General features: G+C 55.7%; 5 protein-coding genes across 5 annotated transcripts; 2 read left to right on the top strand and 3 right to left on the bottom strand.

Moving 5' to 3' along the window:
* Nucleotides 1-452: 452 nt before the first annotated feature.
* On the top strand, nucleotides 453-1683 carry CGCS363_v013025 (uncharacterized protein; the record flags this gene model as incomplete). The annotated part of the gene is made up of 2 exons (XM_036644874.1): nucleotides 453-679; nucleotides 732-1683. The coding sequence occupies 2 exons, from the start codon at nucleotides 453-455 to the stop codon at nucleotides 1681-1683; spliced, it is 1179 nt and encodes a 392-aa protein (XP_036490028.1).
* A 98-nt stretch (nucleotides 1684-1781) lies between these two features.
* CGCS363_v013026 (uncharacterized protein) lies at nucleotides 1782-4322 on the bottom strand (the record flags this gene model as incomplete). The annotated part of the gene is made up of 1 exon (XM_036644875.1): nucleotides 1782-4322. The coding sequence occupies one exon, from the start codon at nucleotides 4320-4322 to the stop codon at nucleotides 1782-1784; it is 2541 nt and encodes an 846-aa protein (XP_036489586.1).
* A 1238-nt stretch (nucleotides 4323-5560) lies between these two features.
* Nucleotides 5561-6343, top strand: CGCS363_v013027 (Ureidoglycolate lyase; the record flags this gene model as incomplete). The annotated part of the gene is made up of 1 exon (XM_036644876.1): nucleotides 5561-6343. One exon carries the CDS (start codon nucleotides 5561-5563, stop codon nucleotides 6341-6343), a length of 783 nt encoding a protein of 260 aa, XP_036490029.1.
* Nucleotides 6344-7010: 667 nt separating this feature from the next.
* CGCS363_v013028 (uncharacterized protein) lies at nucleotides 7011-11420 on the bottom strand (the record flags this gene model as incomplete). The annotated part of the gene is made up of 1 exon (XM_036644877.1): nucleotides 7011-11420. One exon carries the CDS (start codon nucleotides 11418-11420, stop codon nucleotides 7011-7013), a length of 4410 nt encoding a protein of 1469 aa, XP_036490024.1.
* A 51-nt stretch (nucleotides 11421-11471) lies between these two features.
* On the bottom strand, nucleotides 11472-15290 carry CGCS363_v013029 (uncharacterized protein; the record flags this gene model as incomplete). Its single annotated transcript, XM_036644878.1, has 2 exons — nucleotides 11472-13500; nucleotides 13558-15290. 2 exons carry the CDS (start codon nucleotides 15288-15290, stop codon nucleotides 11472-11474), a joined length of 3762 nt encoding a protein of 1253 aa, XP_036490025.1.
* Nucleotides 15291-15511: the final 221 nt, after the last annotated feature.

Below are 15511 nucleotides of genomic sequence, written 5' to 3' on the forward strand. Positions count from 1 at the left end.
CAAGTCCGCAACACGCCTGTCATCAATCTCTCCAACTACAGCCCGAAAACAGCATATTGAGATAGCCAAATATTCAAGACCAACTCACAAGGCCCCAAATTCTCAATATCGAGGCTTCGAAGCATCTCTTTTGAGGTTCTGTATCAGCCACTCATTCCAGCCGATAGGCCAAGGCCGGATCGTCCAGCATTCCATCCTTCAAGATAAGCACTCTAACCCAGCGCGAGAGTCTGACACGCGTTAGCTTACGCTGCGGCGCAGCAAACCGGGCGCCTAGCGTCTGCGAAACACGCCAGATAAATATGCGATCGCCAATGTTGAACCACTCAACTTGAACATCTCCCCAGAAACCAATACAAGCTCTTCAAGAAGAAAAGAGAAGCTTCCTCCTTGGGAGGAACCCCGACAACCCAGCCCGGAACTCAATTGCGACACTCAATCTCAACATCACGATGGCTTCGCAGACCCCGCCACCAGAAACCGGCCCCAATCCGCCGCGAGAATTCCCAGACCCCGCAGAATACCTCGACGACCCGCGCTTCAACCGCAAATTCACCCTCCCCCCGACTCCCGACCTCCCGGAGGACTTCCAAGTAACATACGCCGACTTTGGCCACATCGACTCTTCAGACCCGTCCTCCACACACGTCCTCCTCCTCTGCGGGCCCCTCCTCGGAAGGTAAGACATCCTATCTCATCCCCATCTCATCCCATCTCACACACACATCAAGCCGTTATCTCCACATCGCCAAAGACACCCTCGCCAAACGCCACAAAGTCCGCATAATCGACATCGACCGCCCAGGCTTCGGCGGCACCACCCCGGTGCCTCCCAACCTGCGCATCCGCGCCTGGCTGGCCATCGTGCCCGCGCTGCTCGCCCACCTCGGCGTCCGCCACGTCGCCCTCGCCGCGCACTCCGGCGGCACCCTCTACGCCCTCAACACCCTGCTGCACCACCGCCACCTGCTCTCTCCGTCCCGGCCGTATGTGGCGCTGTGCGCGCCGTGGGTGCACCCGTCGCACTCGGGCGCCGCGATGATGAGCCTCACGAGCAACCTGCCGCAGGGCCTGGTCGGGTCGTTCGACAAGGTGGCCGGCTTCATGGTGCGCAGCCTCGTTCCTGCGACGGTCGGGTTCAGCAACGCTGTGAGCGGCATGTTGAGCGGGATCGTGCCGAGTCTCGCGGGCACGCCGGCGGAGGAGTATACCGCGCCCGGGGTGACCGACGTGCGGCTCGCGGAGTTTGAGGAGAAGATCTGGGGGACGTTGATTAAGCGGGTGTATGCGGAGAGCGTGCAGGGGCTGGGGCAGGATGCGGTGCTGCTGCTGAAGAGGGATGGGAATGAGACGTTCTGGGGCGAGTGGGAGGACTATGATAAGTTGGTGCCGCTGTTGGCGCAGCAGGAGGGGGAGCTGGATGGCGACGGGTTGGAGGTTGAGGTGTTCTTCGCGGCGTCGGATGCGATGATTGGGACAGGCGACGGGCCCAAGTGGTTTGAGCAGTGTTGGAGGGAAGAGCAAAGGGGGGAGAGGATCAAGTTCTCGAGCTCTGTGATACCGAAGGCGGATCATGATTCGATTGTGAGTTTGCGGTTTGATGTGTTTGAGCGGATTATTCGGGGCGTTGGAAGCGTAGCTGAGGAGGCGTCTCCTGTTTCTGCAGAGCAGACTGCAGCTTGATGCAACCAACATTACACATCATCAGTTGCAAACGCAATGTCAGCATCATTTCTAAATTCCCTGAAGTTCCCCCTCTTTCAGCCCTTTGAATCCAACCCTTACTCGGTTCCCTTCAGCACAAACATATCCCCAGTCCACCCGTAATTCCTATTCAACCGCCGCCCAATCCGTCTCGCCACCACGAACGGGATCTTGCTGTACGGATGCGGCTCGTGGAACTGGATCCGGCTCTGGTCTCCGTCCGTCCGCTCAAACTGCCACACGGACCCGTACAGCTTCTCGGCGGCGAAGATGCCCGTCCCGGTCATGGCGTGGAGGAAGTCCTTCCACGAGACCTGGCCCGGGTGGGACGTGACGTTGGGGTCGAAGAACAACGTGCGAAAGACTTTGAAGGAGCGGGCATCGACGCAAATTGGGGATGAGACCGGTTCGTTGCTCGCGTCTGCGTCTGCGGTAGGGATGGATGTTTCTGCTAGGTCTTGTGATGCGGCGCCCTTCGTTTTCTTCTTCGTCTTGGGAGGCCGAGTTACATCCTGTGCCGCCTCTCCTGATTTCTCAAAGTAGAGTGTGGACAGCGGCCGATAAATCATGTCCGTCTGAACGTCCGTCGGCTTAGGCTTCTTTTCTCCGGTGGCTTCTGGCTCGTCAACCCACTTGGGGGTGCGCTGCAGGCTGCGGTTGTACTCCAGGACATGTCTCACGGCATCCATCCACAAGCCCCCAGCCTTTTCACGTATGAGGCGGTCGACGGTTGCCCAGACCGCGTCGACGTTCCTCTCGGCTTCGATCAGCGTGGCCGTAATTGCCTTGGTCCGCCGTTTCTCCGACGGGTAGGTAAACCTATTATTCGAGGGCTCCGCCAGCCTCGCAGCGGGTAGAAGATTACTCTCTTTCAGGACTGCCATGACCCTGGCCCGCCCAGTGGTCTGCATTGCAAACTCCGCTTTCAAGACATCCCCCCTGTCCACCATCTTTGACTCGTAGCTCCGTGCCCACGGCTGATAGAGGTCCAGCTGGGAGATGCACTGCGAGATGATGGACAGGTTGCCGATGACGCTGGCAATGTACGGACTAACCAGCTCCTTTGCCTGCGGCTCCGCGTGCAGCAGGCGTTCCAACTCGTCAAGAACCAGGGGCATGCTCGCGAGGAAGAGATTTTGGCCGTCTTCCCAAAGGGTGCGGAGGAGCCACATCAGCTGCGTCTCGATCTTGTTCATCTTCACCCCGCCCTTCATCTTGATGCTGATGAATGTAGCGTTTACGGGCGGATCGCGCGTGACGAAGCGGCGCATCGGCGGGGAGGCGACGACGCTCTGCTTAAGCTGCCCAAGCGGTCCCTTCGCTGCTTCGTTGAGGAAGAAACGGAATTTGAGGAGGCAGTTCATGACCTCGTCAGGCAGATCTTTGGACAAATCTATCGACCCGGCGTGAGCGGCAAGAACCCCCCGCAGCTCCGACGCGAGCTCGTGGAGTTGCGTGTAGACTTCGAGCTCCTCGTACGCCCTGGCCACAGTCTCCGCGACCACGCGGGCCCAGAATGTTTCCTGATTGAGGCGGCTAAGTGTGGGATGCGCGCTACCGTTGATGTCTTTAATCATCTCTTGCCGATGCTCTTTGATCTCGGCGAGCTGCTCTGCAAAGTATCCCGGGTCCTCGCGGAGCGACCAAATGTGGTCTCTCGCAGCCGCCACCTTGGCACCGAGGAGGGACTGAATCCGGTCGAGGTCGAGGCGCGCGGGCAAGCGGTAGGGGGCTTCTGCCGCCATTGCCGCCAACGAGTCAAAGCCGTCCGCCTCCTGCTCGTTTTTGAACTCGGGCTCCGGCTGGACGGGGAAGGCGTCCGTGGCCAGGGTGTCAGAGGGGATGTCGTGGAGGATGAGCTCGCAGCACTTGACTAGGAAACTCAGCGTCCTCTCCTGCGCTTCGAGGATGAGAAGGCCCTCGCCAGGCATGAATTGTCTGCGGCTGTGCATCCATTCAAAGGCATCGGGATGGTCCTCCCACGCCACCAACTTCCCATACTCACGGGCGTCGCGGGCCCCGTGAAGAATCATGACGTAACAATTGAGGAACACCGCGACAATCCTCTTGGTGACGCAGCCGAGGTGCATGGCGTCGTAGTCGGCGCCCGCGAACTCGGAGGGATGGTGCCGGCCCCGCGCGTTAAGCAGTAGCAGAAGTGTCTTCGGCTTCAGCAGGTCTTCCTGGTTGATGTACGGCCACATAAAGCAGTCTCTATCATAGGTGCTCCGGCGAGCAGCCAACGACGACTCCTGCTTGCGCCAAGCGTCAAAGTCGGGACGGTGCACGGAGGCCATCCCGGGGCCCCAGGCTCTCGTGAGAGTATCGAGCCGCTGATGCCTCTTCTTCCGCGACCAGCGGTGGTGGATCGCGGGCTCGTGGCGTGCGATGATGGCCTGCAGGCAGTCGTAGCTTGCCAGTAAAGAGGACGACAGTGACTCTGCCTCCTTGCGGACCTCGGCCGGGGATTTGTGCGGAACGTCCATGCCTAGGAGTTTGGACATTGTGGCTGGATCGCTGAAGTCCATCTTGTCGAAGTCAAGATCGGGGAGGTCATATTGCGCAAGTTCATCATCGGACGCGAAAGGGTTGAATTGGTGGTTTGGACGAAGTTCCATTTTAGCGTAACTCTTGACGCTCAGCGAGGGAGTTAAATACGAGAGAGCCCTTCGCGGATTAGCTAAGCGAAATGGAGCTACTGTGAGGTTATTCCAGAGAGGGCAGGAGGGCTTCTGAGGGCAGGTGTGAGGGCAGGTGTGATGGCAGCAAGGCAGCAGGGCCACGGTCCGGTGATTTTGCTGAGGGAAAGTCTGCCTCGATGTTCTGGTACCTTAGTGATAAGAGCGCTTGAAAATCAGTGGTTGAGCCTTCAAATGTGGTGCAGCACAGCTTCACAATATTATCGTGAAGTTGAGAAATGAGGGTCGATCTCCCTTCACACAATTGAAAACGCCTCATTCAGCCCCATCGAAGTTCGCACTGTGGCGGGGGCCTTTCCGTTTGATGGCACATGAAGTAAGTATCCGTCCGATTCATCATGAAACTGAAGCCGATGAGAATGCTTTTTGGTGAGTTGTTAGGATGCCTACATGAGAAGCCGGTAACATACAGGTCTTCACTGAATCACGGAAGCTGACAGTTGAGATGACGACCTACTTCTTCATGGCAAAGCCAAGCAAACACCGCTTGTCTTTCGAAAATGTCTCGCTTTCCCAATGGCTTCTAGAATGTCTCTTCAAAAACTCTACTTCGTCAGATACCGACCCCCACAACTAGTTGAGGGGTAGTGAGGAGATTGAGTTCACGAGCATGATGGAAGACTTTGGGAGAAGCCTCGGTCCGCTGGTCAACTGCTTTTCAGGCCTCGAAGCTCTGTCTTTGAGTTTCATGCTCTGTTGGGGGATGGTAGAGACGGTAAGAAGTTTCTAGCAAACATATGGAGATCTCCTAGATAGCGATCTTCTCAATTGGGAAAATTCTATCCAAAAGAAAGGCGTTCGTCCCTGGACCGTTGACATTAAAGATGCCCGTTGGTTGGGGACTCCGAGACAAAGCGTTCCAGCACCCCAAAAGACCCCCAAGATGGCATCTGTTAGCAACCCCACCACGACCCCGGCCCGTCCTTATCTCGCCCCATCACCAAAACCCCACATCCTCGGCACGCACGCACAGACCAACGGCCGCCGGGCAGCTCCACCACCCAAAGCTCCCCAAAGTAAAGAAGCTCCGGCAGCGGCCAAGCTCTCTCACTCACTCACACCAACCAACCAGCCAAGCTACCTTCAACCTCATCTCACGCCTCCCTCATCAAAACCACAAAACATCTCACCATCAACACCACGAAACTCCGCCCAAAATGCCAACAAAACTCACAACATCATTCTCCCTCCACATCCCCGCCACCCCCCTCTCCCCCTCCTCCTTCGCTCCCTTCGGCGACGTAATCGCCAACCCGCACCCGGACATCCGCCCCTCCCCCTCCCTCCCCTCCACCCTCTCCCACAACGCCGTCTCCGCGAACCAACACACCGCAATCAAGTACCAAAACGTCTCCGCCCCAAAGGACCTCTACGCCCAAGCCCCCTCCGCCGCCTCCAAACCCATCGTGTCCATCTTCTCCTGCGCCGCCCGCCAGCTCCAGCAACCCCCCTCCCCCTCCGGCAACCCGCCCATCTCCACCCTGCTGCCCTACACCTACGCCGGGCCCTCCCGCGCCGGCCTCTTCCGCGTCGACATCCTCGAGCGCCACCCCTTCACCACCCAGACTTTTGTGCCACTGGCGGCGTCCGCGGGCGTCCCGCACGCCGCCTACCTCGTCATCGTCGCGCCCACACTCCCCGCGGAGGGCGAAGACTCCTCGCTGCCGGCGCCGAAGACGGGCGGCAAGGGCCCCGGACGACCTGACCTCGCGAACCTGAAGGCCTTCGTCGCGACGCCGGGACAGGCGGTGACGTACGGCGCCGGGACGTGGCACGCGCCGATGGTGGCGTTGGGCCCGCCCGGCACGGCGATCGATTTCGTGGTGACGCAGTTCGCGAGCGGCGTGGGCGTGGAGGATTGTCAGGAGGTGGTGATCGAGGCGCAGGGCGAGGGGGTTGTGGTGCAGGTGCCGGAGAGGATGCCTGTTGCTAAGTTGTGAGCGCTGGTGTGAGGATGAGGTGTTGAGGGGTTAGGGAAACGAGGAGGAGTTCATCTACGCCGACTTCTTGCTTTTGAGTGTTTGGATCTTCAGGCTTGGTCATGTTTGAAAATCTTTCGGTCAGGCTGGGGTCAGGCTGGCGTCAGGCATGTCTCGGGAAATGGCGTCGCATAGATAAATCACCAAATTGAGACACAATTGAAAGTTCGATAGATCATTTACGGTCCGATGTGATATTAAGGGGGGCAGCAGGAGGCATGCTACGATTCGCACTCGGGGCCTTTGCCTCAGCCAAAGGGCTCAGGACAACCTCTACAACACTGAGCAGAGAATCACACGATGGGAACACAGCATTGGTGATCAATGATCTTTGATGTTTTCTGAGCTAGCAATCCTTAATGACAGTTCCGTTTCGCAAATCCATAACGTGACACTCTACAATCCAGGCCTCCAATCCTTGGCCATTTCCGGTTACTCAAACAGAATTCAACCCCATTCAATTGGGTTCATCCACACTCCAAATCTCATGACCTCCGAACTCGGTCGTAAACAAGCCCAATTTGTGCCCTGCGCGAACATCTTCCAATCTGTGCATAGCCATGCGCTCGCGGCAACTTCAGCAAATCCTCGTAAACGACATTCCTCCCAACTCTATCCAGCGCAACCTTTACTCCATCTCAAACTCCTCAAACTCGACAGAGCTTAGAAGCCTCTCGGACTGAACCTCGTTTATAAAAGGGCGGAACATGATGGGGTAGTGCGGGCTGACGGGCGCGGGGTCTGCGAGAGGAAGATCAACACGGCCAGGGATTTCGCCCCAGTCGGTCAGCTTTCCCTTCAAGCGCCTGTTCATGGCGTCGAACTCGAGAGTGCCCAGAGATGCAAAGTGGTATACAATAACGCCCTTCATTTGTCCCTGGCGGACAACTCTTCCCTTTGCCTGTCTCATGTACATGTCGTAGTTGACCGTGTCGGTGCTGAGGGCACCGGCAAACATGACGTGGTTCGCTTCCACCAGGTTGGTGCCAGCGCTCTCGGCAGACATGAGACTCTGGATGAGGACAGCGGTGCCTTTGTGGTTTTTGAACGCCTCAATCTGTTCAGGGTCGTTCTTGGCTCCATTGGTAAGGTACACCGCAAGACCTTGCGACGTCAAGAATTCCCGAAGTTGAATCTTGATGCCATTGTAAGCTGCAAAGATGAGAACCTTCTCATTGTAGGGCGCGATCTCGTTCTGAATCACGTTGTGCACTGACTTGACCTTGCTACTGGGCTCAGCGGCAAGATCATCATTCAGATTGTACTCAGGATCGTGAATGAGCATCGACCACGGAATGAAGGTGCTTTGAGACATGGCCGTGCAGCCTCCTTGAGAAGGGCACTTCTCGCTGGCCAGACTGCTGAATTCTGCAAAACAAGTGCCGCAGAGCGTATGACCGCATGCGACTGACAAAAAACCTTCGTTCAGATCGGTGATCTGGTTGGAGCACTTGTTGCATTCGACAGCGAAGCCTCCGTAGGCCTCAAGATTGCGATGCATGATCAGGCAAGCCTTCATGGCGAACAGACTTCTTCTCCATGCATCAGCTGTGACCATAATGCCGGACTCGATACTCTGAATGACGAGCATGAAGCAGTCGAGGGTCTGGTCAACAAGCGATGATCGCACAGTGTGTTTCGTGTTGACTTTTGGTCGCTTCGACGAAAGCTTGACGCCGAACTCGAATGCCTTGCCCTCATTCTTCTCCTTGGCCTCTTTGGCCTTCTTGGTCTCTTTGGTATCTTTGGCGTCTTCGTCCTTGGCCTTGAAAAAGTTCTCGACCTTCTTGTCCATGTTCTCGTTGATATCTGTCTTCTTGAGACCAACGGCGCTAGCAATTCGTTTGCGTTTTCTCGGGTCATCCTGGAGTGCAACCAGCTGTCGGATAAAATCCTTCTTGTCAATAGGATCGTCTGGGGAAATATGAGGAAGATGGTGCATCAGTCCGCTGACTTCTTCGTCCAGAATGTCGTCAACATCTGCCATCTTCCACCAATCTGTCTGATCATACCGGCCTGGGCCACCCTTCTCTCTCGCCCAATTCTCAGCGTCCCACAACAAACGACCCCGAGGCACGACGTAGCGGTAGTTGGCGCCGTTGATGTGCTTCTTGTGAATGATAGTCTCCCTGACGTTGCGCATGCAGTCCACGTCCCCAAAAGCTCCCCCATCAGCTGCGCGAAAGTTCGCGATGAGCTTCTGCATATGCTCCATGTAAGCAGCCTCCCTCTTGCTGCGAGTGTCGTCCCGAGGCGAGCTGTCCTTCTTGATGATGTTTGCTAGGAACATCATCAAATCAATCAAAGACGAGAGGGTTTCTTTACAATGATTGAAATAAGCCATGCCCCGCATATTCGACCCCGTGGTGATGGTATTTGCGGTCACGGCTTGGTTGCCAGGAATCCATTTGAACGCGTTGTATGAGGCTGATACCGATGCCAAAATGTTCAGGGCATCGATGGTGCTTGCGTACGCAGACTCCTTAGACCCTGTGACCTTCTGGCCCGCTCGGCTTCCCTTCTCATTGCTGAGGGTGTTTTCGATCAAGTTTGCAAAGTAACCGGTGACGCCCTGTTCATGCCACATGGCGTCGCGGAGAGCTTGCTGGACCAAGTTGTAGATGATGGTCTCTTGAGGGTTCAAAGTAGACAGAACGATACGTTCAATGACGGGAATGTCGGAAACGTCTGTCTCGTTCTTCCGGAAGAAATGCTCGACGAACCGTTGTCCCTGCTGGTGTCGCTCCAGCGCGAACTGGGCCGATGCACAATCGCGGAATGCGAGAAATTCCTCGCCCTGCGTCAGCTCAGCTACCTCGGGTCCATTGGTAACGTAGGGAAAGTATCCAGGCGTGGGAGCAACCCGAGCGACATGAGAGTTGATCAGCGAGCCGATCTTGCAGAGCTGACCGAGACTGCCAGTCGGCGGGGTACCAGAAAGGATCCATTTCGACGAAGCAATAACGTTCTGGAAAAACAGCGAAGCGCCAAAGTTCTCGTATGAGAACTCATCGTAGACGACTCTGCGAAAAGTGCACATCTGCAGTAACCGTGCTGTCTTAAACAGACCAAGCTTTGGAACTTCCTCCTGAGATTTTGTCGCGGCAGCTGCAGCAGCTTGCTGCTCCTTGGTTGGCTCCTTGGATCCCTTCGATGTGGTTGTAAGCTGGGCCTTTCGAGAACTTGGGCCGACATTGTTCAAAGCTGCCTCTTCGGCAATTCTCTCAGATGCGAGTCTAAGGTTTTCAAGACGACGCCGCAGTTCTTCCTCGCTTGTAGCGTCTGGGTTTTGAAAGTCGAAGCCGACATTTCTTAAGGTCTCCAGCGCTGCGCAGTACCATTCCTGCTTAGAACGATCGGTCCCTTTAGCAAGCTTGGGAAGCCCGGCCGCGGCAGCCAGAGCCGTCATGGCCTTGTCATTGGTCGGGCCAACTGTGCTGACAATAATAACGTCTGCCTTGATCAACTTCTCCCGCTCAATATCAGTGGCCTTCCGGATGACGTGGATTCTTCGCTTAGAACCGAGGAATCTTCTGGCCTCGGACGCCCACTGAGTAATGATATGATGGGGGACCATGACCAGAGTTGCCTTCAGGTGCAACAAGCGGTTGCCATTCACCAACCGGTAGCGCTCCTTTATCGATTCGATGGTGTCTTGGGGCTCGCCGAGCTTGTAATCAATCAAAGCCAAGGTGATGATGGTCTTGCCATAGCCGATGTCGTGTGCCAGGACACCTCCTCGCGTGCAGTTCTGGACCTGGGCTACCCCGTACATCCGCACGTTCACGGATGGCAACAGAGTCTCCTCAATCTCGATCTCTGTAAATCCGTCCTTTCCGCTCTCTCGTTCCAGCATCCAGTTGACGGCAGCGAGCTGGTCATCTCTCAGCCTTAAATTCTTTGGAAACGACGGGGGCTGGATCTTGTTGACGTGGTTGATGCTCGATGTCGGTTGCAAACTCTGGCTGAACGGGACCAAGCTCTTCAGGCTCGGGTCTCGGAACGCGAACTGCACTTGAAATGAACCAGTGCCGAATGCCGATCTGCAAGCCGCCGACATTGTGGTGGCATCTCTTGTGATGTAACCCAAAGCGCGGTGAATTAGCGACATTGGGTTGATATCGATGCGCATATTGAGAAGCAACCAGGGAGACGGGTTGCAATAGCTTTGTTGAAGCCACGCTTCGATGTTGAACGGAGGCTTCCTGTTATTCTCATTGCGGTTGATCTCGGCAGCGGCCTGTTGATCTTCGTATCGGTCAATCGTGCCATCGTCATTGATAACGTTGTGAATCTGCGATTTTCCGACGGGACAGGTGGAGCACTCCTCATCGGGACGCAAGGAAAGCCGAACTCCATCAACTGCCAGCCGGTGACCTTCCTCAGGGGTGACTTTGTTCAGAGCATAGGCAACAAGCTCGAGAGCCTCCTTGGACCGGTGGTCGGCGACAGGCACCCAAGGCTCCTCTCCTCCAACCATAGCTCCATTCCAAATCACCGGGAGAGACGGCGTAGGAAAGTGGATATCTTTGACATTCAGTCGGAGTTGAATGGCGGGCTGGGAAATTCCGCAAGAGTCAGGCTCGAACGTCTGCTGGGAGAAGTCGTTCAATTCCACATTGTCATGTGGACTCTTCTCGGTTACACTGATCCGAAAACCTAGATGCAAGGGTATCCAAGTCCCAGGAAGGTGGGCTTGAATGTGCCGAGCACTATCGAAGCTGCTGTCGCCACAGGGATGGCTGTAACCTTTGTCGAAGGCCGTGACAATTTCTCTGTGCTGATCAGGTTCCAGCTTGCGAATATTGTCGGTGATAACCCATAAGTCTTTATCGGTAGCCTTACCGGGCTCGACGTGCTTGATATGGTAGATGCGCTTCGAAGCTTGATCGTCTCGGACGTAAAGCAATCCACCTGGAGTTGCGCAACGGTCTGTGAATATGAAGTTGCCATTGACTTCGTGGCTGAGATCGCCGATAAGCTCGGTGCTGTTATCGACAGATACGAGTGTTTGTCGAAAGCCAGGGACATCAGCCATGATGGGCTCCTGGAGAAGCTGAACATAGATCTTCCTCTGTGCGAACAACTTCTAGTCGCTCGGGGCAGGGATAAAAGAGTCCTCCATGTTGTGGTAAATTAAGGTTGCGCTCATGATCGGCTTGCCGATGTCGTAGTTGAGGTCGCGAAGCAGGCGTCTCGGGTCTTGGGCGGTCGAATCCTCGGCAAAGTAAGCCTCTCTCAGGAACACGTTCCAGACGACCTTGTCGTGGTACACTGTGATGGCAATGCGAGATTTGCGAGATTCGTAGGTGACGTCAATGTCCTCCCGGAACTTCAGATCCGTCAGGTAGTACGACACATTGTCAACGCAGGTGTCGATTGCCATGTTCAAGGCGTCAGTATGGTCGCGAAAGCCCTTCTCAGTGAGACCCTTGGCGAAGTCCTCATTTTCGACTGGATCGCAGTTGAGATCAATCTTGCCGGGGAAGGAGGCAACGGCTTCTCGATAGGCACCCTCTCTGTCGTTGGCGAGGTTGTCGATGGGGATAGGCTCCTCGCAGAAGTGATGGTCTGGATTACCGGCGCAGGATGTGCAGCGAATTTCGCCACAAAACTCGCATTGATGATAAGTCCCAGCTCGCTGGTGCTTGCGGTAGGCGTCGCAGAGGCAGGCGCGTCGACCCGTCTGCCACAGGTAGAGCAGCTTCCAAACCTTCAGGGACGACTCCCATCCGTTCATGGTGGCGATCACCCAATCCGGCTCGTCCATGTCTGAGTCGTTCGAGGGTGATTCGGGTTGCGCGTTGGGGTCGGTAGGTGTGCGAGGAAGAGTTTGGTTGAGGGCGTTGAGGTCAAGAGCGTTGCAAGAAGTCGCGGACGAGGAGGGACCCACTTGGCCACTCGGGGCAGGTGCACCGGCAAGATCCATTGGCAGCAGCTTGCTTGCGTCTCCGAATCCATGAACAAAGCCCGTTGTCGTAGCCATGTTGACCTCTGAGATGAGGGCCAGGAGCAGAGCAGCACCCGCCACAGTCGTTGTCATGGCGTTTCCACCAAGGTCCTTGAGTTGCCTATCCGTCTCATCAGAGACCTTGATCCTGTCGATGGGAATTCCCTGCAGAATCAGGAATTCCGTTCCAAGCAAACATCGCCCGAGTCGAGAAAGGAAGAAGTCCGCGCTCGGAATGAGACAAGGAACATTTCCCAGAGACTTGTGCTGTCTGTCAACGTTCTGACCCAGGTCAATGATGATGAATTTGCTGCCGTAGTCCAGGCCCATCTTCTCCGAACGAAGGAGCGAGATGTCGATGAGTTCCTTCATGCGAAAGGTCAGCTTGCGAGAGATGTACACCTTCCAGCTGTCTTCCCGGGGGAGGGAGTTGCCGCGGTTGTCCAGACGTGTGTATGGGTTGCTGTTTCCCAAGCCTTCGGACCGGCGCGCTGCGACGTGTTCCATTTTGCACATGGAAGCGTCTCCGACATTCTCGGCCTTGCCGCTCAAGCCGCGCTCCAGAATGAAGCGTCCCTGGAGGACGTTGGGGTCGGACGGCGGGAGGAGAAAGCCTTCCAGCTTTGGGAACTTCTGGAACCAGTTGGGCTTTCGCATCATCTTCACCCACTCGTCGACAATCACCTTGCCCTTCATGCCGTAGCGACGCGCGTCAACGGCGATCAGGTATCCGCGGTTGCGTGTCTGGGGGACGAGAAAGTTCTTGGAATCCACCACCACATGTGAAGCATGGTAGCCGATCCTGGGAAACCAGAAATTGACGAACTCGCGCCAGGGGGCGCTCTGCACGTTCTCCATCAGCACCACCTTGGGTCTTTTCTTGTTGATCCAACTCAGGATCGAGAGGAACGTCTTGGCCGATTCGGTTTCATTGTCAAGGCCCTCCCCAAGTTGCGCGAATATCTGCAGAAAATCGTGGTCCTCCTCGATCGCGACACCTTTATTCACGCCCTTTTCCATGGCTTTCTTCACAGCCTTTCTCATTTCAGACTTGTCTTCCTTCTCCTGCTTCTTCGGATTTAAGCTCGAGAAATCGACGCAGGAACTTCCAAAGAAGAGCATATCAACGTGTGGCGGAATCTTTTCCATGGAACCGGATGCTGTCATTCTGTGAAGCTGTTAGCGAATCTTGTCAAATTCCTGTGCCAAGATGGTCTGGACTTACGCATATCGCGCATCGGGGTGGCCGACATCCATAACGTTGCGGTAGATGTGACCAGTGGGGCGAGCGTTGCGGTCGATGAAGGCCTGCTTGAAAGGCTCAATCTCGACACTGAAAACATGCTCGTATCGAAGGGTTCCGCCAAGTCCAAGGGCCGTTAGCCCATCCATGAACTCTTGGAGTGCCATGATAGGGGCGTCTGTGCCAGAGCACATGGTGCCAATGGTGAAAGCGACTCCACGCTTCTTCAGCACTTCCAAGAGACCGAGCATGAGGGCCTTGTCGAGGATCAGGGGGAATGCGTCTCTTGGGCGATAAACGGAACGCTCGTCTTTGACCTCCTCGGGATGTTTAAGCTTCAGGTTGGTGCTCGGTGAAACGGGGAGGTCGACAGGGCCATCACTCCAGACCTTCGTCATGATGTCGCGAAGAAAAAAGTAATCCACACCGTCGAATTGGCTGAAATCAGCATCCGGTCCCAGGACCTGATACAACGCCAACGCGTCTTGCAAGCTTTGGAGCAAGGGGTCATCAACGAGGTTTTGTATGGTGCCGAAGACAGCCTCTGGCACGTCGTGGAGGAAACCATCAGAAAAGTGGCTCTGAGACGGGTCCGCATCCTCCTGAAAGGGCTTGTTCGCAACGGGCGCTTGATCAGCTGGCTGGTGGTCATAGGCAACTCGCTGATGGTCTTGAGCAGCTGCCTGATGGTCTTGATCAACTGGCTGGGATTCTTGAGCTGGCTGGGGGTCTTGACCATCAGTGATGGCAGCACAAGACTTCTCCGGCTGGTCGCCAAAGTTCTGGTGGGCACCAATCGGATCAGCATTCTGGTTGTAGTCGACATCTTGAGCCGTTTGGTCATAGCCAAGGAACTTGGCCAAAAGATCGTCAGGGAGGTTTTTCTCGGTATCAGGGAGGTCTCCCCAAAGACCAGCAGTGAAGTTCTTTGGAATGTCAGGAAGTGGCATCTCTTCATTGATATCAGGCATGGGCTGCTGAAGATTCCACGAGGCGTTGTTGAAGTTGAGGTTGCCTTGGGGAACAAAGCCATGATCTTGGAGAGGGGCTGGATACTGTCCGTCGATGGTGAGTGAGTTCGGGCCATTGGTAGCATACGCTTGCTGGTTCTGGGATGCAGTAGGATAGCCACCGTTGGTCGAGTTGGCTGGCATTTGATCAACGGAACCATGACCTTGAGGCTGTTGAAGAACGCCAGAGCTTCCCTCGTTCGACAGGACATACGGCGTTGCTCCGATGGGGTGCTGATACTGAGGAGGGCCGTTGGAACCAGGATTGTTGTAATCTGAAGGAGCGAGAGCGTGAGGGTACAAGGAAGAATCAAGATTCCCTGAGAGGGCAGCGAAGCCGTAAGGATCCTGCTGGTTGAAGGGGGACTGGGGGTCGAAGCCATATTCAGCGAAGCCGCCGTTGTCAGGAGGCATGTAATCCAGGTAGGTACGGTATTGATCGTGCTGCTGGGGCGCATTGGGATTGAAGCTGTCATGGTTCTCAGCAGGAATCTGCTGGCCATGGGGAAACTGATTGTGTTGGCCGCTGTCGGAAGCAACATAGCCGTTCTGAGGAGAAGTGAGGTTCTCGGGATTGCCAACCTGCTGCTCGTTCTGGCCGACGTCGCCACCGAAGTAGTCGCCAGGATTCATACCCGCCTCGTCGTCAGGTCCGCGTCCATTCTGACCAAACGCATGGCCAGGAGGCATGCCGTCTTGGGACATCTTGATGATGATCCCTGTTGGCGCTTGGGGAGACGAAGTCGGAGATGGGTAGCAAGGGACTGGGGAAATGGGCAACAAGTGTATGGAAGGGGTTTCTTTTCGAGGGCGGCGGAACGCTCCAGAAGGTTGGGAGGGGCAAATTCGATGCTTCTGATGATGCAAACAACAAAACCTGTCCAAGATCCGCCAGGAAGCTGGAGATCTTTGATGGTTTTGATGAT

This window comes from Colletotrichum siamense (genome assembly GCF_013390195.1).
Source record: "Colletotrichum siamense strain Cg363 chromosome Unknown KSG_Cg363_contig09, whole genome shotgun sequence".
NCBI lineage: Eukaryota > Fungi > Ascomycota > Sordariomycetes > Glomerellales > Glomerellaceae > Colletotrichum > Colletotrichum siamense.